This window comes from Eutrigla gurnardus (genome assembly GCF_963514095.1).
Source record: "Eutrigla gurnardus genome assembly, chromosome: 3".
NCBI lineage: Eukaryota > Metazoa > Chordata > Actinopteri > Perciformes > Triglidae > Eutrigla > Eutrigla gurnardus.
This window is the reverse complement of record NC_139917.1, coordinates 31373729-31393561: the sequence shown is the minus strand read 5'-3', so window position 1 is coordinate 31393561 and position 19833 is coordinate 31373729. Positions and strand designations below refer to the sequence as shown.

General features: G+C 44.4%; 4 protein-coding genes across 5 annotated transcripts in view; 2 read left to right on the top strand and 2 right to left on the bottom strand.

Annotated features, from left to right (window-relative positions):
* Window positions 1–263: 263 nt before the first annotated feature.
* On the bottom strand, window positions 264–4624 carry lgsn (lengsin, lens protein with glutamine synthetase domain). 2 transcript variants are annotated; one of them, XM_084006730.1, is made up of 4 exons: window positions 4523–4624; window positions 2677–3346; window positions 1758–1924; window positions 264–1494 (listed from the first exon to the last, which is right to left on the bottom strand). In XM_084006730.1, exons 2-4 carry the CDS (start codon window positions 3311–3313, stop codon window positions 301–303), a joined length of 1998 nt encoding a protein of 665 aa, XP_083862856.1. In that variant the 5' UTR covers window positions 3314–3346; window positions 4523–4624; the 3' UTR covers window positions 264–300. The 2 variants fall into 2 exon arrangements, with proteins under 2 accessions (XP_083862856.1, XP_083862855.1); XM_084006729.1 differs by lacking the exon at window positions 4523–4624 and adding an exon at window positions 3499–3568.
* A 1189-nt stretch (window positions 4625–5813) lies between these two features.
* On the top strand, window positions 5814–8996 carry LOC311008349 (uncharacterized protein). The gene is made up of 2 exons (XM_084001955.1): window positions 5814–5969; window positions 8762–8996. Exons 1-2 carry the CDS (start codon window positions 5931–5933, stop codon window positions 8855–8857), a joined length of 135 nt encoding a protein of 44 aa, XP_083858081.1. The 5' UTR covers window positions 5814–5930; the 3' UTR covers window positions 8858–8996.
* A 306-nt stretch (window positions 8997–9302) lies between these two features.
* Window positions 9303–14089, top strand: ptp4a1 (protein tyrosine phosphatase 4A1). Its single transcript, XM_084001941.1, has 5 exons — window positions 9303–9446; window positions 9727–9819; window positions 10703–10833; window positions 11258–11332; window positions 12884–14089. The coding sequence occupies exons 1-5, from the start codon at window positions 9342–9344 to the stop codon at window positions 12999–13001; spliced, it is 522 nt and encodes a 173-aa protein (XP_083858067.1). The 5' UTR covers window positions 9303–9341; the 3' UTR covers window positions 13002–14089.
* A 569-nt stretch (window positions 14090–14658) lies between these two features.
* Window positions 14659–19833, bottom strand: part of col9a1a (collagen, type IX, alpha 1a) — a 14837-nt gene continuing 9662 nt past the window's right edge. Inside the window, exons 24-32 of the mRNA XM_084001926.1 lie at window positions 18506–18577; window positions 18235–18270; window positions 18093–18137; window positions 17903–17935; window positions 17487–17633; window positions 17262–17316; window positions 16979–17167; window positions 16262–16339; window positions 14659–15448 (exon numbers count right to left, since the gene is read on the bottom strand). Of these exons, the coding sequence (XP_083858052.1) occupies window positions 15243–15448; window positions 16262–16339; window positions 16979–17167; window positions 17262–17316; window positions 17487–17633; window positions 17903–17935; window positions 18093–18137; window positions 18235–18270; window positions 18506–18577 (861 nt within the window). The 3' untranslated portion in view covers window positions 14659–15242. The remainder of the gene's footprint in view (window positions 15449–16261; window positions 16340–16978; window positions 17168–17261; window positions 17317–17486; window positions 17634–17902; window positions 17936–18092; window positions 18138–18234; window positions 18271–18505; window positions 18578–19833) is intronic.

The window sequence follows — 19833 nt, the reverse complement described above, 5'->3', positions numbered from 1 at the left end:
GATTTTATTATATTGATTCATAATGTATCGCATTACTTAATACACTAGTAAGACTAACAGCATCAGTATTGTAACTAATAAAAACACACACACACAGTAACAATATTGCACATCGAGGGTGGATTCAGAACTTTATTTTGAAATAACTGGAAAAATATCTACTCCATTTGTATAATAATAATAAACATAATAAGGTATCAATATAATGTATATAAAATACAAAGCTTTTCAAGCTTCATCCTTTTATTTGTGTGGCAGGAGGAAGTGTTGTTTCTCATTAGTCTAAAAGGAGGAGGGTCTCTAGATGAAGTACTCAAGGCACTTGTTCCTCTCGTCATCCAGTTCCTGGGTCTCGATCTCAAACTTCTTCATGGCGATGAAATACTGGATGAACGGCTCTCCGAGCGTGCTGCGGATGATGTGGTCCTCCCCCAACGCCTCCAGAGCGTCGTCGAGCTTCACGGGAACGGCGAACTCCTTCTGCTGACTGGGCGCTTTGTTCAGACCGCCGTCGAAGTTCAGGTTCCGCCTGATGCCATCCAGACCGGCGGCCACGGTGGCGGCCAGCACGACGTACGGGTTGGCCATGGCGGAGCCCAGCTTGTTGTCGATGTGCGTCTCCCTCCCGCCGTGACACTTGATGTTGAAGGAGCTGCTGTTGTCGTTGCAGCCACAGGTGGCGTACAGCATCCGCTTGGGGTCTTTGATGGTCTTGGCGATGTGGCTCCGGCAGCTCAGCCCGGGCGACATCAGGCAGCTCAGGGCGGCGGAGTGGGTGAGCAGCCCGGCCAGCCACTTCCTGCCGATCTCGGAGAGCTCGCCGGCCTTCTCACCGCTGAGGAAGAGGCTGCGTCGCCCGTTGGCGTCCCACAAGCTGTGAGAGAGCACGCCGGCGTTGTACAGCCCGTCGTCGGTGAAGAAGCTGGCGATGTAGCTGTACTTGCGAGCCATCTCTTTGATGCCGGTGCGGAAGGTGAAGGCGCTGTCCGCCGCCGCGATCCCAAACTCCGGCCTCAGGATGATCTCCATCTGGCCGGGGCCGCTCGCGGACGCGATGCTGTCGATGTCGGCGCCCATGCAGTACATGCTGTCCACCAGCTGCTGGAAGAACGGCAGGTCGTGGTTGCTGAGCAGCGTGGTGGCTGGGAACAGGAGCGTCTTGGGCCCGATGCGGTCCGGCGTGCCGAGGACGCAGCACTCGTAGGTGAAGGACGAGTGCAGCGAGAAGCCGAGGCTCTGCAGCTGGCCCAGGAGCTGCTTGGCGATGAGGCGAGGGGAAGTGCGCAGGGGGCTTCCTGTCACCGTGCAGGGATCGCAGATGACCCGCGCCGTCTGCTCGGCCCAGGGTAAGACCCGGAAGGTCGAAAGGTCGGGGATCAGGAGGATGTCGCTGCTGAAGTTGGCGGCGTTGGCGTTGTCCACCTCGTTGCTCTTCGGGCTCAGGGTCAGCTCCAAGTAGCTCCTCGGCATCGATACCCCGTAAACCGCTTTCTCCTGTGGATGCAAAAATTAAAGCAATAATTCAACATTTAGGGTAAAATACCACTTTCTTTTTGAGAGTAAAGGCTGGTTGTGAATATTATGTGCCTAAGGCTTTTTTGAGAAAGGTACAAACAGAGGGAGTAGATCCGCACAGCGAAGAAGTGCTACTTCCCTCCTTGCCTCGGCTCCCATTTAGGTTCTAGAAACACATTTCTGCTACATCCTTCTCTATATTGTGCAACAAGTGGTTTTAGATGGACGGATGGGGTGATTACATGGAAGAAGCGGACCGGCACCGTCTTGGACCTGGACACCCCATGGAGGTCGGTGGCCTCAAAACGCACGAAGGTGATGTTTTCTCTGGCGATCTGCTGCTTGATCTGCTCCATGGCTCCGATGAACCTCTGATTCCCGAAGATCTCGATAGTCTCGTTTCCGTTATCTGTCGGGGAAATGAAGAGTTTCAAATATCTGCAAAAAAACATTTGACAAAATAAGTTCCAAAGTGTCCCATTTTAGACAAAGATCTGTGTCGGACAGACCAAAGTGAACGCCGACGATTTGCCAATTCAGGTGTTAGTAAAGGGAATCATTTGTGTCGTAGTCATGTGACTCAGGTGGGTCACCAGTAAGTGAAGTTAACTTCAATCATGCTAGACTTCCGTCCAGGAAACGACTGTTTGTTTCTCTAAACTAAAAGTAAAGTTGACATTTTGTCACTTCAGTCATTATTTGCATGAGTCATTGGCCATACGACTCACATGAGTCGCTAGCCGCTCTTTTTCTAAACTTTTTTCTTTTTGCCTAACCCTAACTTCCTGTGAAGAAGTTTATTTTGAAAAGACACTATGCATGTAAGAAGTGAAAGCAGACACTACAGCGTTACGTAGCACGTCATATTTTGAAGCTTACGAGCTCTGACCAGGCTATCATTTCAGTATCGGTATCGGCCGCAAACATCCAGCATCGGTTCGGCTGCGATGGTGAAACCTCAAAATGTCAATAAACCGTTGATTCAAATCGTTCCAAATTCAAAGTCAATATCCAATCATCAAATCCAAGTCAGGTCCAAGTTAAAACAGGAAGTAAAACGAAATAAAGTCTGAAAAAAAAGACGAAGACATGACTTTGGCTCAGTCTTGACGTTGTAATAGAAGATATGACTTCATCTCTATCTATAAAAGCTTCACCGACCTGTGTGAGAAGCTCCCGCCTCGCCCCAGTTTGCATGTGAGTGAGGCCCGACGCCAGGCGGCCTTTTTGTGTTGGCGTCAGACCTGAGTGAGCTGGATGAATCCACGCCGGAAGGCTGCTGAATAGATGTGCTATCCCTGAACCTGGGCCCCCTTCTGGAAGCGTCAGACTGGGGTTTGAAGGTGCTGAACGTCCTGTTGGGGTTTCCATCGACCTGCCGTCCGCCGCTGCTGCCACCGCTGCTGCTTCCATGGAGGTATGTATAAGGACTCCCAGGCTTCCCATCATCCCTTCCCCGGATGCTGAGCAAAGGACTGTCCCTCAGGATAGTCTTCAGCTCCTCCATGGTCTGCCGGGGGACGCCCATGTCGCCGTGAGGCAATCCTGTTCGAGAGGAGGCGTCCGTGGTCCAGTCCTCCCCGGCGGCAGCTGCAGCGGCGTCCATCCCGGGATCATCGGCTCGCTCTGGAGGCCTCAGAGGAAGGGGCCCGATAGAGATCAGGGTAGGTGTGTCTGGAGGTAAAGGGGTGCAGGCGGGTGAGTGCACGATGGATGGACCACCTCTGCCGCTGTCCCAGTCCACGGGAGGTGCACGTCTCCCCGTCACCCTCACTCCCTTCCTGTTGCCCAGGCTCATCCTGGTCCCATCGATCTGGTCTTTGCTTCTGCTCTGGAAAAACACACAGGAACGGTAAGAGCTGCTCAAGTTCACATGAAAGAAGAGAATCTGTGATAACCCCTCAAAGACCAGGTCGGTGCTGCATCCGTTCACACCTCGGTCGCTGAAAACAGTTAAAAAAGGTTAGACTTGGAGTCGTTTACCTTGAAGTCCTCCGAGTCATTCATGTCTTGTTCGGACTCTTACATGAAGTGTGTTTTGGACTTTGATAGCCCTCCTGTGAAGGCAGAGCTTCACTCGCACATGAATCTTTATAGACAATTGGTACAATGGTGACGGATTAGAAAATTCTTTTTTTGCATGTGTGTGTGTGTGTGTGTGTCCGGCTGGAAACTGGCACCGGCCGGCCGCTGCTGGTGGACACTCGGCTGCTGCTGCTTGCTGCTGCTGCTGCTGCTTTGAGCTCATTGGCTGCCCGCAGAGGACAATTCACAGTTGCTTTTGTGTCATTGCAAAGTGAACCTGCGGAGCTCAGCAGCTCTGTTGGTGCTTCCAGAAAGATATGGGAGCAAAAGTATTTATTCCAGAGAGATGAAAAACATGCGACCGTGAGGGGAAAACTGAGACAAAGGGTTGCCGTCGGTGACGGTGTGTGTGTGTGTGTGTGTGTGTGTGTGTGTGTGTGTGTGTGTGTGTGTGTGCGTGTTTGTGCAGCAAAGAGCTGCTGTCTGGGTGAAATCACGGCCGTCACCGTGTTTTATTTAAGGAAGTTCAAAATCAGCTCTAATTTAACTTCTCACAGACTTCTGTCAATTCAGTTTATCGGCATAAAACTTTCTAACACGTCAAATGTTGGTCGATAAGACATATCTCACCACCAAGGGCCATTTAGTCCACTGTTCTGGAGCTTTCTATCATATCACACAGTCTTCCTCGGGACGTTTTCAGTCTCAAACTTCAAGCCAACTGCTGACGATTGTGTGATATGGTTGAATTAATAACAAATGATGTACTTAAAGATGAGTCAACGCCTCACTGAAACAGGGTAATTGAATAGTAATGAAGGGTCATAGGTTTATTATAGGCTACTAGAACAGAGCTATTCATATCAGTAAATCTTGAATAAAGAGTCAGTCTACAGTGGTTGAAGCTTTTACTGCTGGGGAGGAATTTGATTTGATGGTTGAATAAAAAAATTCAGTCGCCTCTTCATCCCTGGATGTTTACCGGAGTCCACGTGGTCGCTCCGGGAGGTTAAAGGGCAAGGCATCAGCAGTAATGCCTGACCTGTGCAGCATGGAGGCAGAAAGACGTCTGGGCAGAACACCCCCACAGTTTTTTCAGGGTGGGGTTTTAAAGAGCTGCATCAAGTTCGAGACAATTCAATACAGGAAACACCGGAAGTTCTTCATGTTTCTCTTCAAAATAAAGCGTAAGGGGCGTCATCCATGGCTGGGGGACACAAAAATAATGGGAAGGTATAAAAAGAAAAGAAAACACTAAATAACAGATAACCTCTGATTCTGAAATGTGAAATTAAATTTGCATTCTCCCTGCTGGCCACCAGGGGGCGACTCCTCTCTGATTGTATAGAAGTCTATGAGAAAATGGTCCTACTTCTCTCTGCTGACCACCAGGGGGCGACTCCTCTCTGGTTGTATAGAAGTCTATGAGAAAATGGTCCTACTTCTCTCTGCTGACCACCAGGGGGCGACTCCTCTCTGGTTGTATAGAAGTCTATGAGAAAATGGTCCTACTTCTCTCTGCTGACCACCAGGGGGCGACTCCTCTCTGGTTGTATAGAAGTCTATGAGAAAATGGTCCTACTTCTCTCTGCTGGCCACCAGGGGGCGACTCCTCTCTGGTTGTATAGAAGTCTATGAGAAAATGGTCCTACTTCTCTCTGCTGGCCACCAGGGGGCGACTCCTCTCTGGTTGTATAGAAGTCTATGAGAAAATGGTCCTACTTCTCTCTGCTGGCCACCAGGGGGCGACTCCTCTCTGGTTGTATAGAAGTCTATGAGAAAATGGTCCTACTTCTCTCTTGATGTATTATCTCAGTAAACATTGTAAACATGAGTTTATGGTCTCAATCTCTAGTTTCAAGTCTTCTTCAATCCAGCATGATGTTCATTTAGTACATTATGGTCCATTTAGAGTCCACCAGACCAGAAAGCAGGGGATGCTTTAGGGGGCGGGGCTTACCTGCTGATTGACAGGTCGCTACCACGCTACCCACGCTACCGTTAATAGCGTCAATATCAATGCAATTAGCTACTAAAATGACTTGATCACTTAAGCTGTAACGTTTACCATGCATCATAAGTATTAATGCAGTCCAGCTGTTAAAGGTTGGGCTTATATTTTACTATACAGTATATACTGCAGTATTATGTATTTGAATAATATTTGTTTGTGCAGAGTAACGGTTGGCATATCGGCGTTTTATTGTGAAGGTCCCCCGACAGGAAGCTGGCCTCGTCTCTCTCTTCTTTTTCTTCTTCTCCAGCCTTACGGCGGCGGCGTCATCATCGCAGCGGATCAGGAGGAGATTTCGGCTCCGCTCGGAGAAACAGAACGACTGTATGGTGGAGAACCGTTTCACATTTTTTACCTTTTTCTGAGGACCGGCTGTATGATTAAGCTACAATCTTCAATGAGTAAGCATATTCCAGTAAGTTCTGTGGTTGGTTTTTTTAATGTGTGTGTGTGTGGCTGCCATCTTGTTTTATTTTGTGTGTTTAAATCCAAACGGGTTTGTGTTGTGAATCACGTACGTTATCGTTAACCGGCTGGCCTGGAAATCACGGCCTTGCTGGGGCACAAAAACGTCTGAATGTCTTTTATGTATTACATGTCGTACTTAACGGGTTGCGTTAGCTTGTCTGTACGGGGTGTTTTGTCCCGGTTAGTGAAGCGCAGTGATACGTTTGTGTGTGATTTTATTTATTTTTTCGTCACGGTTGTGAAGAGGCTGTCGGGATGCGCAGCACGGCGCTAGTTACTCGGGAAGTTTCTGTCGGATAAAAAAAAACGACGCAGTCTTACGTGAATTTAATAAAATAAATCTACGTATAAATTACCTTTTTTTCTTTGTGAATCCCCCCCTCCCTCCACGCCAGCTACCCCCCTCAACGAGGCGTAGCATTCGCCCCCGTCGAAGCAACGTGTAGCTCGCCCACCCTCGGTGCCTTTAAAGGCCGCTAACCGTGATATGATGGCGCCCGGTCCGTCCGCGCACAAAGGACACTTTACTGCCTTGTAACGCAACAACATGTCATCCGGTTAAATCACCACTTTGATGCCTCTTTGTTTAAACATTTTTTCTTTTCTTCTCAGCTGCCATTTTTTAGTTCACCCTGTAAATGATTTTCTACTAAATCTCCGTTTCCCAGCCGGACTTGCTTTTCAGTGTTATTTATTTTTTATTATTATTTTTTTTTTTTGTAGCATAAGATGGAGGAGAAACGTGTCCAGTTAAGGGAGACCTTCAGTTACAGCCTTCTTAAGGGTGTAAAGGACACACAAAATACATTTCAGAGTCAAATGTATTATTATGATGATGATAATAACAAGACTGCATGATAAAACCCTGCTGAAGGCCTCATGTTGAGCTAAGCTTTCCCAGATATGACCTAGATGTCAGACATGACACATCCTTCCTATTGTAGCCCAGCAGCCGTTAGGTAAGATGTTACACTGCTGCTGCAGTGTGATTTACATAACATACTCATTTCTATTCTTTTCCCTTAAAAACAACACACACACACACACACACACCTGTCTGGTGTGGGAGTCGAACCCCCGACTAGGTAGTAGATGGTAAGGAGGCTGACCGATGTGGCCCGATACAGATTATTACTAATCCAGCAGGCCGATAACAGATATTTGTCTGCAGTGCAAGGTGTCCAAATTTAGAATAACACAAAACTTCAAACGTTTAATTCACAGAACTGTCAGCAGTTTTGTTATGAAGTTGAACAAATAAAATTGTTCCCTGAAGTTTTATGAAGTTAAAATAAAGGCCAGACAGCGGCGGCATCGGAGGCAAAATAGGGCATTTTTAAAATAGAACTTATATCAGAAAATCAGCTTTAGAAAAATGAGACACAGCCATAAAAAATGCTGAATATACCGATAATCGGGACAGCCCTGGTAGATGCTGCCTTGCTTGATCTTTTTTTTAATTTTGCATGCTGTTGTTAAACCACTGACAGTTTTTTGGTAAGTGTAATAGGTTTTAATATAAAAATAAAAAGAGAGCTCCTCGGTTATTATCGTAACCTTACAGTTTATTTCCAGCAGGTTTGTGTGGTGGCTGTGTACGAAATTCTTAAAACCACGTAAAGAAACCTAAAGACGTCGTCTTACGTGTACGCTGTACGTTTGGTCTCTCTTGCTTCCTGTGAGACATTAAATAGCAGCTCTGCAAATAAATAATTGCTGCCAGAGTCTGAAATCCAACCAAATATGTCATCCCTTTTCTGAAAAGGTTTAGCTGCAGCTAAGTGATTATTTGTGGTTGTTGTTGAATCTGTTTTTGTTTTTCCAGTGATTTGTTCTCTAAAGGCATAAATCTAAATATGACGCGTGTCTGTCACAGCTTATGAGAGTCTAAAGTGCAGGATTAACATTTTTTTAATATATATTTTTGGTTGATAACTGACTTTCCAGTGAGTCGATGGACAGAAAATCCAATCGACTGTGCATATTTTCTAGTTTTCTTCCTCATCCCTGAGCAAATTTGAGCTTTGGACTGTTGGTCAGAGGAAATAAAACCTTTGGCAACGTGTTATCGGCTCTATTCACAATTTGCTGTCGTATACAAAGATGAATCAAGAAATCAATCAATATTTAAAAAATAATCCTTAATTGCAGCTATGTTGAATATCGTATTCTCAAAATAAATAGCATGAACCTGTTAACGAAATAGGACTATAGCTTATTCCTAAAGCAGGTATTTGTGGTGTTGGAGTTACAAACCACTACATCACCTGGAGCTGTTTGGTGTTTTTAAATTAAAATGACCCCCAAAGTCCCCCACACACATTTCCAGTGGATGAAATCGTGAAAGTGCTCATTGCCGTGCATCGTATACGATGTCGATGCGTACAATAGCGTCCTCGTATGAGCTTTCTATCTTCTTCTTTTTTATTTTGGCGGGTCGTGCATCTAACATGTCTTTAAAAGTGACCTTCTGGTCCAACTTGCCGACTGAGGTGGTCTCTCCTGGTCTGGCCTGGTTCCTCCTCTGAGGACGTCTCAGAGGCACTCTGACCCCCCCTCCATTCTGACTAACAATGTTGCAGGCTGATAAATGAGTGATAATCCCAGTTTCAGTGCACCTCTAGTAGGCTGTTCATCACCAGAAGCCCTCTCTGTGTTTGTACTTTTTTTATAATCTTGTTTTTTAACCCCGTCCCCGTTGTGTCCCCGTTGTGTCCCCCCCCTCCTTGTGTCCTGCAGCAGTTCTGTGGTGTTCTGGGTCACACATTTATGGAGTTTCTGAAGGGCAGTGGGGACTACTGCCAGGCTCAGCACGCTGCCTATGCAGACGAGTGAACGGCCAAACTCGCCATCGAACCGACGCACTTGAGCCACAGGAGGGACCCCGGCAAGTTGGCAGGACCGGGACGCCTCCCAGAACCAGCGACAATTCGGCCTGGATGGGGTAACTCCACCCGCTGCACACTGCCCTCGTCGGCTTCCGCCTGGCCAGAATCAAGGTGGAACCAGCCTCGTTTTCCTCCTTCCTTTTTTCTTTTCTTTTATTCCAGAGGGAGAGGGTTTTGAGTTCTGATTGTCCGCCCTTTTTTTTCGGCCGTCAACTTCCTTAAATTTCCACGTTTTACCCGTCGCAGCCTTTTGTTTGTTTTTTTGCCAAGACCGGAGGATTTCTGTTCCCGGGTTTCTAGAAGCTCGCCGGAACGTTTTTCGTTTTGACATTCCCTCCGAGTTTAACCAAGTGTTTACATTAGTGTTTTTACCTTGTGGAAGACTATTTTGGGGTTTTGTTATTATTTTTGTTTTGTTTTACGTCGTCACAATGGCTCGTATGAACAGACCGGCCCCCGTGGAGATCACCTACAAAAACATGAGGTTCCTCATTACCCACAATCCCACCAACGCCACCCTGAACAAGTTCATCGAGGTGAGCCTCCCTGTCATTGGTTGCAAGTTTAAATTTGCTCAGCCAGATTCAAGGGGCATTTACAAGTTTAGTTTTTACAGTGATTAAATGAAATGTTCATATTAGGGAAGCCATAAAAGATGATATGCATTAGAAATATCTTGAATATGGGCGATAATGAAAACGGCAGAAGATGAACTTTGATAATAGACATGTTTTGAAACTTAAAATAAAGCGTGTATCGCTTGTCTGCTTATGTTTGCGATGACTTTCTTTTAAATCCTGCGGTGCATCTTCACAGGAGCTGAAGAAGTATGGCGTGACCACCGTCGTGAGGGTTTGCGAGGCCACCTATGATGCCACTCTGGTGGTGAAAGAGGGGATCCAAGTTCTGGTGAGTCCCAGTCCAGCAAATTTCCTTCATTACTGTCGATGAGAAAACCAGATGCAGGTTGTTGAGTTTTTTTTTTTAAACCTCAAATGCGCCATAAATAAACCTCATAGCGGACTAAGTGCAGACGTGATGTTGAGCTGACGGCTTCCTCTGATTTAGTGATTTTCTAGACTGCCGGTCCAAAAAAATCAGACTGTGTTCATGATCGATCTAAATCTAATCCGATACATATTTATGGGTAGTAATTTATTACCAGGAGGCAACCTCCGGTTCTGAAATGCGAAGTCATTCTGAAGGTCCTTAAAGCTGTCATTCTCTCTGCTGGCCACCAGGGGGCGACTCCTCTCTGGTTGTATAGAAGTCTATGAGAAAATGGTCCTACTTCTCTCTGCTGGCCACCAGGGGGCGACTCCTCTCTGGTTGTATAGAAGTCTATGAGAAAATGGTCCTACTTCTCTCTGCTGGCCACCAGGGGGCGACTCCTCTCTGGTTGTATAGAAGTCTATGAGAAAATGGTCCTACTTCTCTCTTGATGTATTATCTCAGTAAACATTGTAAACATGAGTTTATGGTCTCAATCTCTAGTTTCAAGTCTTCTTCAATCCAGCATGATGTTCAGATGCTCTAGATCCACCCGTCGCTCCTCCACAGTCCAAATATGGTCACTCCGCTGCACGGCATGCTGGGTAGAGCTAACTCTCCGTCTCTCGCTTGCATTAAGTACTTTACATTAATCGTATTCCAGCAAATACATATTTTTAAATACAATGAGACACTGATGGATAGAACCATTTCCTGTTTCCTGCAGATGGTTCAGCCCTCACACTTCTATTGTTTTTGTTTCCAAGAAACAGATGACATAATTTCCCTCCTTCTCTTCCAGGATTGGCCGTTTGACGACGGCGCTCCTCCCTCCAACCAGATCGTGGACGATTGGCTGAACCTGCTGAAGCTGAAGTTCAGGGAGGAGCCCGGCTGCTGCGTCGCTGTCCACTGTGTGGCCGGGCTGGGGAGGTGGGAGATCAGAGTCTTATGTTCTTATCACACAGGATCATATGTTACATGGGATTTATTTCTGTCAGGATGCGGCTGATGGAGCACTTCCTTCTGTTTTTTACACTCTCTGATACGGGAAAACCATTATAATTGTCATCAAGTCATTTATCAATCAAAAATGCTTTTGATTTATAGGCTTTTGGCTCAGTAAAATGAGCAAGTTGAAGATGTTTAATCTGTTTGGATAATAATAATAATAATAATGGTGAATAATGTTATTCCAACAATAGTTGGAAAGTAATTATCTTGTGTAGAGTTATTAGAATCCATTCCTTTTTAAACAAATGTCAATTGTGCCTCACTTTGATGTGTATGTAAAGTTGGATAAATAATTTGTGAAATGAAATATAACTGACGGACCCGCTGCCGTTGTTCCCTGCAGAGCTCCGGTTCTGGTGGCGCTCGCCTTGATCGAATGTGGGATGAAATACGAAGATGCTGTCCAGTTCATTCGACAGTAAGTAAGACACTCATGAAGAACGTCGCATTGTACCAATATCGAAGATAACCCTGATAATTATTAAATTAAATATCGATAACTTCTCTTACTCCGCCTCCCTGCACTCGTATTTTGAGTGTCATTAATTTGCACAAATCACAGTGTCATTTGTTCCGCAGCTGTTTCGATTACTGCAAATTTCGTATGCCGATTATTTTAAAAAAGGAAGGTAGAGGTAGAAATTAAAAACCAATAAATCCTGACTTTTGCACTCACTTTTTTCAAGTGCTATTCAAAATATGAATTTGAGTGTCAACTACAGTTTATTACTCGCACTGGAAACGTATGAACTCACTGTGTTTCCATGGAGACCAGGAGGTATTACTGGCTGACTATTATGAATTGGCCGTTGAGCCTTGTATTGAGATATCACGTCTCATAAAATGAAACACACATTTTTCATGATTTGTTTTGTTTTATCACCAGTGTGAAACGGATAGGTTTGTTTTAAGTCATGGTTTTCTTTTAACATAAACACAGAAACTTTTCTTAGACATCGCTTATATTACCAGGATGTGTACTGAGCTATATTCACTTAAACAGCTGACAGATGAACTCATCAGTGCTCTCTGGTGGACAGACTATGTAATAGACACAAAACACTTGTGGCAGTGTATCTGTGACGACGTTTCTCTCTTATGGTGGTCCATAAAGCAGGGAGGGCGACTCGGATCAGTGTATAGTTGAGATGTAGGAGACATGAGAGACTCAGTCAGAGGAAAATGTATTCAGGTTCCACATGATGAAATTATATTGGGATTTTGTAGAAAGTGGCAAGAACAATCCATTATCTTGATATAGTGAATATTATGAACACATAAATTGAAATTATTAATGGATAAACCAAATAACTTTTATGACATTATGGCAAAAATTGGATTTTTAAATTAATTTTGCATCAAAGTTGTCGTCTGCAGTGATTTGCAGCTTTATCCACCACCTCGATGTCAACGAGAGAGAGAGTCACGTCATGGAAGTAAAATCCAGACAGGAAACTGATGTAATCTCTAATTGTATATTTCCATCATATCACCCACCTCTGTTTAGACATGTGAACATTTTATATCAGGATTACCCTTTAAAAAAGAATAGCGATGTATGATTTCTTTTTTTTAATCCCGATACATCAAAATATGCTGGAAACCACTTTTTTTAAATGTCACTAAAACGGAATCGCTTTACATTTTATTAAGAAACATATCTTTTTATTGCGTCACAGATGAGACAATCAAATTATCTTGTCTAAAATGATTACTATTTGGGACATTTAAACATCCCACAAAATTCTGGCGTTTCTGTTGCGTTGTCCCGAATGTAAAACCAAAGGTCCTGGTTGTTTGTGTGTGTACATATATAACTACAGGTCTGAATCCGCCTTTAAAGGACCTGAGAGTCTGATTTATCCAATCATTAACGTGAAACCGATCATCTTTTTAAGCGTTATTGTCACTACGGTCGTATCGCCTCGACGGCCTCCGTTGAACTGATCTGACCTGATGTTTCTTCCAGGAAGCGTCGAGGAGCGTTCAACAGCAAGCAGCTGTTCTACCTGGAGAAATATCGTCCAAAGATGCGCCTGCGCTTCAAAGATTCCAACGGCCATCGCAATAACTGCTGCATCCAGTAGAGCCAAACCCCTGAAGCCCCGCCCCCATTCAGTTCAACCTAGCTAGCTCATCATCACCTGGCAGGCTTGTTTTTCTTAGTCGTCGTGTTGAAGTGTTTTACTTTGGAAGAAAAAACCGTGCTCGGTCATTCAGATTGTCCCGTTCCCCTCTCCAGCTTCGAAATCAAGCGTTGAAAAGAAGAAAAGAAAAATGAGTTGTGTGAACCGGAATCACCGTGTTTTCTCTTCATGTGCCCTGAAAAAAACAAAGAAAAAACAGCCCTTTTAAGGAGGGGCAGCGCTGAGTTGTGTGTCATTGTAAGATGTTGAATTTGTTTTTCTGCAAACGCAGCCCAAAGATTTCCGATTGGCCGGTGGGTTGTTTAACGTCGCCTGAGAAAAAAACGACTTAAAAAAAACGTGAGCGAAATTATGTACCCCGTTTAAAATTTTAGTGGTTCTGTTTCAAGACTGACTAGAAAGACGTATGCCTTCCTTCAAATCAGATGGTTTCATCCATAAATGCCTTACAATCGAAGCGGAGCGAAGGCAGTGGAGGCGGGACACGACCCCCGCTGGCATTTGGAAAAGGTGTTTCATTTTTCTACTCGGAACAACAATTTAAAAAAAAATCAACAAAAAAAAACAAGAAATCGTTGCCTTTGTCTTGTGCAGGAAGTCTTACACTCACTTATGCCCTTTCAGTAACTATTTTTTAATATGAAATGCTTAATCGTTGCAATATTTGTCAATTGAAAGTCTAGGAACTCGTATTTTTTTCCTTCTCAAATCGAAACTTCTGTTTACTAATTAACTGCCATGTCCAAAATGTGATTTCTTTTTTTTTCTTTTTCTTTTTTTTTTGCTTCAAACTGGACTTCCAACGTCTGCGATATTTTGTATGCCTTTTTATTTGATGTCCGTAACTTAAGACTTGGATACTTGATGATTTTATGTATTTGAAAAATGTGTACTATTATTATTAGGTTGGCTATTTATACTATCAATGGATGTGTGATTTAGTACCGTGAGCGACAAAGTTGTACCTGTTCACCAACTTGTGAGAGTACATTAAATGATACACTGAAAAAAACTACGAGTCGGTGGGTGGTGATTTTTAATGGTTCAATATGGAAATAGTAGAAATATCTCAATTCTTTTTTCCCAGAGCTTTCAGCTGCATCTCAAATGATCTCATGCAACAAGCAGTGGACTTTTCTTCTGATCCTGTTTTTCTAAGTAATGGTTTGTCTGGGTTTATTTAAGCACGACAATAATAATGGAAACAAATCTAGATTTTTGCCCCTTTTTATATATATATATAAAAAAAAAAAAAATCATTAGCGACTGGTGGGATTTCGTTCAGAACCAAAAATACAAGATGATTTGCTGCTGTTGGTCAATTCCCATCTACCAACGTTGAAGAGAAAACTACGTGGAAATCGCGATGTTGAGCCGAAATCTTGTCCGATCGCAGCTAACTAACTAGTGAGATCGGAAGCCTTTAACGAACATATCTAATCACAGTTGCAAGTCTTCACATTTTAATAATGGAATGAAAATAATTAATAAATTAATGAATGCTGCAGATGGCGCCCTCTATTGGCCGGACGCTGCCGATCGTCGCGGTTTGTTCTTAAAGCGGTTTGTTTTACTCGTCCATACAAAACATGCGAGATGTTATCAAAATGTTTTATTTCCTCCTTTGTACAAGTCGAAGATGTCACCTTGAACCTCCATGTAATAAATAAGAAGTCATATAAAACTGCCAGTCGTCGCCCTCCAATCACAGAAACAACAGTCGTCATGACAGCAATGATCAAACAAAGTGGACCCACAACAAAGATGCTCACAAACAAATGTACGTCATCCAGCTGTATAATTTTTTTTTTTTTGCGTATTGACACATTTACATAAACATACAGGGGAAAAAGCTTTTGGGACTCGTCTCGCTGCTCGGATGGCAACGTGGTGGCGGTTCTTCGTTTCTCTTAACGTTAACGGAACAGACGCCAACAACGGCAAACATGTTTAAAACGTGAGGTAAAATGAAACTTTTTTTTTTTAACATAAAAGCAGTTTCAAAAGCGGATGTCTGCTGTTTGGTGTCCAGTTTATAACCACAAAGATGGCTTCAAGAGGACAAAATCACTTTCCATACGGGCTCACCAAATAAAAAAAAACGGAACCGGACTGCTCTCCCATGGGGTGCTGGTTTCTCCCTCCAGTCTCTCAACTGTCCCCCCCCCTCCCCCGTCCTCTTCACATGTCACTGGGACCCTTCATGCTGGAGTCCTTCGCAGAAACCGGCGACGCCACCATCGGCAGGACGCACTGCGACGACTCACAGTAGCCGTTCACGCCGGCGGTGCCGGGGGGCCCGGGGACGCCGTGGGCACCGGGAACGCCGCGTGGGCCCCTCAGTCCATCACGACCGTCTTTGCCGTAAGCCGGTCGCCCGGGTTCACCTGGGAGAGAAAAAAAGAATGGGAAAGTTGATGTTAAAATTAAAAAAAGAAAACTTCCTGAATCAGTTATCTATGACGGCATAGTAGGGCCATGGTAGGAAAAAAAGAACACATTTACAAGAAAAAAGTCAAGTTTATAAAGTTGCACATTTAGGAGATTATAAAGTCGATAATTTACGAGTTTATAATGAGGCATTGTCACACGTTGTGATATATTAATTAGAAAAATGGCCCTAATACACCATCATGGTTATATGTGAGGCTAAAAGACTTTAACATAATCTTTACTCTAGAGCAGAAACCCGCCGGTGGGTCGACCCTAGATATAATTCTGATCGTCTTTATAATTTAGCATTTCTTCTGTTCATGTCACATTTCTATGCAGTACACCTTTTAAGCCACACGAGGGAGCCTCAATGCTCGTAATTTTAGCCTAATTGATCTAAACGAAGGGCTAGCAAACCTTCCATTTGTTTTACTAATGAGAGGAACAATAAATCAGTATTTAACATGAATGTTTTCTATAGCACACGAATAAACAAAGCATTATTATTATTATCCCACACGTTTTCTTTCTTGAGTTTGATTCCGTGTACGATGTTTTCTTTTTAACGACATCACTTGAAATTGTATTAAAAATGGACTTTAATATTGAATCATATTGAAAATGTGACATTCTTCCCACTGATGTGGATGATGAAGGCTGTTTGGGCCTCAGTTGAACGATGCTAACAATGCTGGGTGTTTAGATTCAGTCGGATATATCGAGGATGTTCTAAAATCAGATTCCTTGGTTCATGAGGAGTCTCCTACCTGGTAGACCGGGGGCACCCGGCGCTCCCTTGGGTCCTCTCGCCGTGGGCCCTCGCTCCCCTCTGTCGCCCACGTCGCCTGCACAGAGGAAACATAATCAGCACCAAAGAGGACGCACATAATTGAAGTTGCCAGATTTAGCCAGAGTTCAGACTCAGACTTGACAACTCATCTGTTCCTTCGTTAACATTGACATGAACCTGGTGGATCCCTGAGGGGGGGGTGAGAACAGGATATAAAAGAACATGATATTTTTAGCTCCTGGCCAGAAGAAACACTTGCAATTTAGACGGTTAATATATTTTTAAAAAATGATAAAGAGCTCGACTTTCACAAGAGCAAGGATCAATTCCATTGCTCAATAATTACACCAATAATCAGGGAGTACAAATCTGAGAGCAGTGCTTTCTTTGCCTCAAATTTAAAGTTACAGTGTATCATATCCTATCGTATCCTAGCATATCCTATCCTATCTCATCCTAACGTATCCTAACGTATCCTATGCTAGCTTATCCTAGCGTATGCTATCATATCCTATCGCATCCTAACGTATGCTATCATATCCTAGTGTATCCTAGCATATGCTATCGTACCCTATGCTATCCTAGCGTATCCTATCGTATGCTATTGTATCCTATCATATCCTATCATATCATATATTACCGTCTCTTAACATTGTCTGGAGAGAGTAAAGAGACCTGCTGATCTGAATCTCACCTTTGGGTCCTTTGCGACCCAAGAGCCCAGCTGGACCCTTCAGGCCAGGTAGTCCTCGTGATCCGCTGTGTCCAGGGAAACCGTTCTCTCCAGTGGGGCCCGGAGGTCCGGGTGGGCCGGGGGGGCCGGGTAGCCCAGAGATGCCTGACTCGGGCCTGCTCAGGCTAGCTGCTAGCTGGGCCAGCTGCTCTGTGACGCAGGAGGAACACGTTGGATGTTTAAGAAAAGGTGGAACGTATAGAAGATTGGTTGGAGTTTGGTAAGAAAGATGAGGAAGACTTACCTTGCATTACCCTCATGCACACTTGTTTGATGTGTGTGTCCGTCGGTGATTTTCCCTGAACAGACAAACATTGTTGATGAACATCACATGCAAACGGTGCTGCCTCAGAAAACCATATGTAATTGTATGAAAGTAAACACTCCCAGAACATTCTGTAATTCATGTTGGACAATGCCAATGAAATCCTCTGTGGAACCCTCTTTTTTGGAATATAAAAGGTCTCACCGCTGGTCCCTGTGACCCCGGCAGGCCCGGGACCCCCATGTCGCCCTGCATGCCGCGTGGCCCCGGTTGGCCCAGCTTGCCCTCTTTGCCCTGCTGCCCTCGGCCACCCTCAGGCCCTTTGTTGCCCGTCTCTCCTGGTGGGCCGGTCTGTAACCAACAGCAGCAGGAAGAAACCAACATTTAGGGTGCACACTGTTAAATATCTCGTTTACTCTTTTTGTTACGCGGCCGTGGGATCGGGGACCCAAGAGAGCGACAGAGTCCAACATTTGCTCTCAAGGGTCTCAAAACAAGAAGGAAAAGGTATTTTCTTTGTTGTTTTAAGCTATTTTAGTTTTAAAAAAAGCAACCAGATCAAAACCTTAAAGACTTTTCGTATCTGTGGTAGCGATGCTACGATGTTTAGGTGAACGTACCGATCCTTTTTCTCCCGCTTCTCCTCGATCGCCCTGTTGATGAAAACGTACACGTGTAAATAAAGACGGTTGTATTGACAGGGAAATCTGTTCATTCATTCACATTTTACATCTCATAGAACCCGACTTTTTCCTCTAATAATTTGACAGATTCTGCATGAAAATGAAAGCAGGCATTTCGATCCCTCACCATCTCGCCGAGATCTCCGGGCGTTCCTTCGTCACCTGCAGATCCCTGAAATAAAAATGCAGGACACATTGTTTTTTTGGCTCCGACTCAACACTCCGTTTAATTTAATAGCAGCTGTGACATCACAACGTAGGAGGCATACCTGGTCTCCCGTTGGGCCGTCAAGACCAACTGCACCCTGCAGGAAAACATAATGAGACGAGCAAAATTAATATTTATCAACCAAATATATCTGCAGCCTCTCTTCTCACAGTAATGATGTTACATAGTACTTTTACACGTGTTGACTATAAAGATTTGACCATTTTGGGCTCCTCACTCTTGACTTGACATCGGCTCATATAAATAATTGGTTGCCTGGCAACCCTTGCCATCAGGCCCTGCTCTGTGTTTTGGCCGTTGCCCTCACTTACCCTGTCGCCCTTCAGACCACGATAACCAGCAGGGCCGGGGAGTCCGGGAAGGCCATGGTCCCCTTTAACGCCCTGTTAAAATGCACACACACACACAATTAGCAGGTAGATACACACTCAGAATCATAACACAAGACCGACTGTGTGAAGTTTAGAAGCGCCGCCTCCCCCCACCTTGACCTGACCACAGTCACAGAAAAAAAACAAAAAAACATTTCCAGCTTCACATCATCTGAACGGTGAGGCTGGAAGGACCTGAAGACCCCCCCTCCCAATCATCCAACCATCCTGTGTGTGGGTACCGATTGTGGTGTACAGTGGGCTGACGGGTTTCAGGCATTCCTGGGGAACAGAGAGCTCTTTCAAGGGGCTTCTCAGCTCCTTTCCCTGCCCTGAATCCCCCCCTGAGCTGCAGGAAAGAAAAAACAACCCCTTCGGATTTCTGTAACAAGAGGCCATTCATGCCCCGACTCGCCGGCAGATTAACTTTAATAAAAGCATGGGCATGAGGCCTCAGCTCCCAGATACAAGGTTTATCTTGGTGCATGATCCTCTTGTTGAATAATACATCCAGGATAGGAGAAAGTATTTATGAACACAGATCGCTCGCTTTGTATTTCAGTCCTGATCTCTTACTTTGATAGAGCTGAGGTTTGCAGCCGCCGCTCTGGACTTTCTAGAAGATTATCATGTTTTTAAACTCAGCTTCATCAAAGTATATATTTCACCGTTTCTCGATCCAGCCGTAGTCTGATCTTTTCCCATAACAGTATTACAATAATCCTGCTGTTTTCCCTTCAGTTTGATTAGCTCTTCTAGGGAAGGTATAAGTATGGTAAATGGTCCTCATTTATATAGAGCTTTTCTCCAAAGCACTTTACAGTAATGACTGACATTCACCCATTCACTCACACAGTCACACACCGACGGCGGAGTCAACCACGCAGGGCGACAGCCAGCTCGTCAGGAACAATTAGGGTGAGGTGTCTTGCTCAGGGACACCAGGCACTCAGCTAGGAGGAGCCGGGGATCGAACCGGCAATCTTGCGGTTACCAGCCAACCCGCTCTACCTCCTGAGCTAAACCTCCCAAGTAGGGAGTTTATAACGATAACAATAACTTCTTCTTCTTCACAGATGTCAAGGTCTTTGGCCACAATTATCATTTATTACGTTCATAATTATGAAACCATCAGTTATCCCATGATTTCAATCAAGCCACCAGTTCGGTACTTAATTACTGGTATTACAGTAAGTAGATGAGCTTAACTTCATGAATGTCATGAAGTATCAATTTTAACATAGATATACATGATTTATTATGTCACT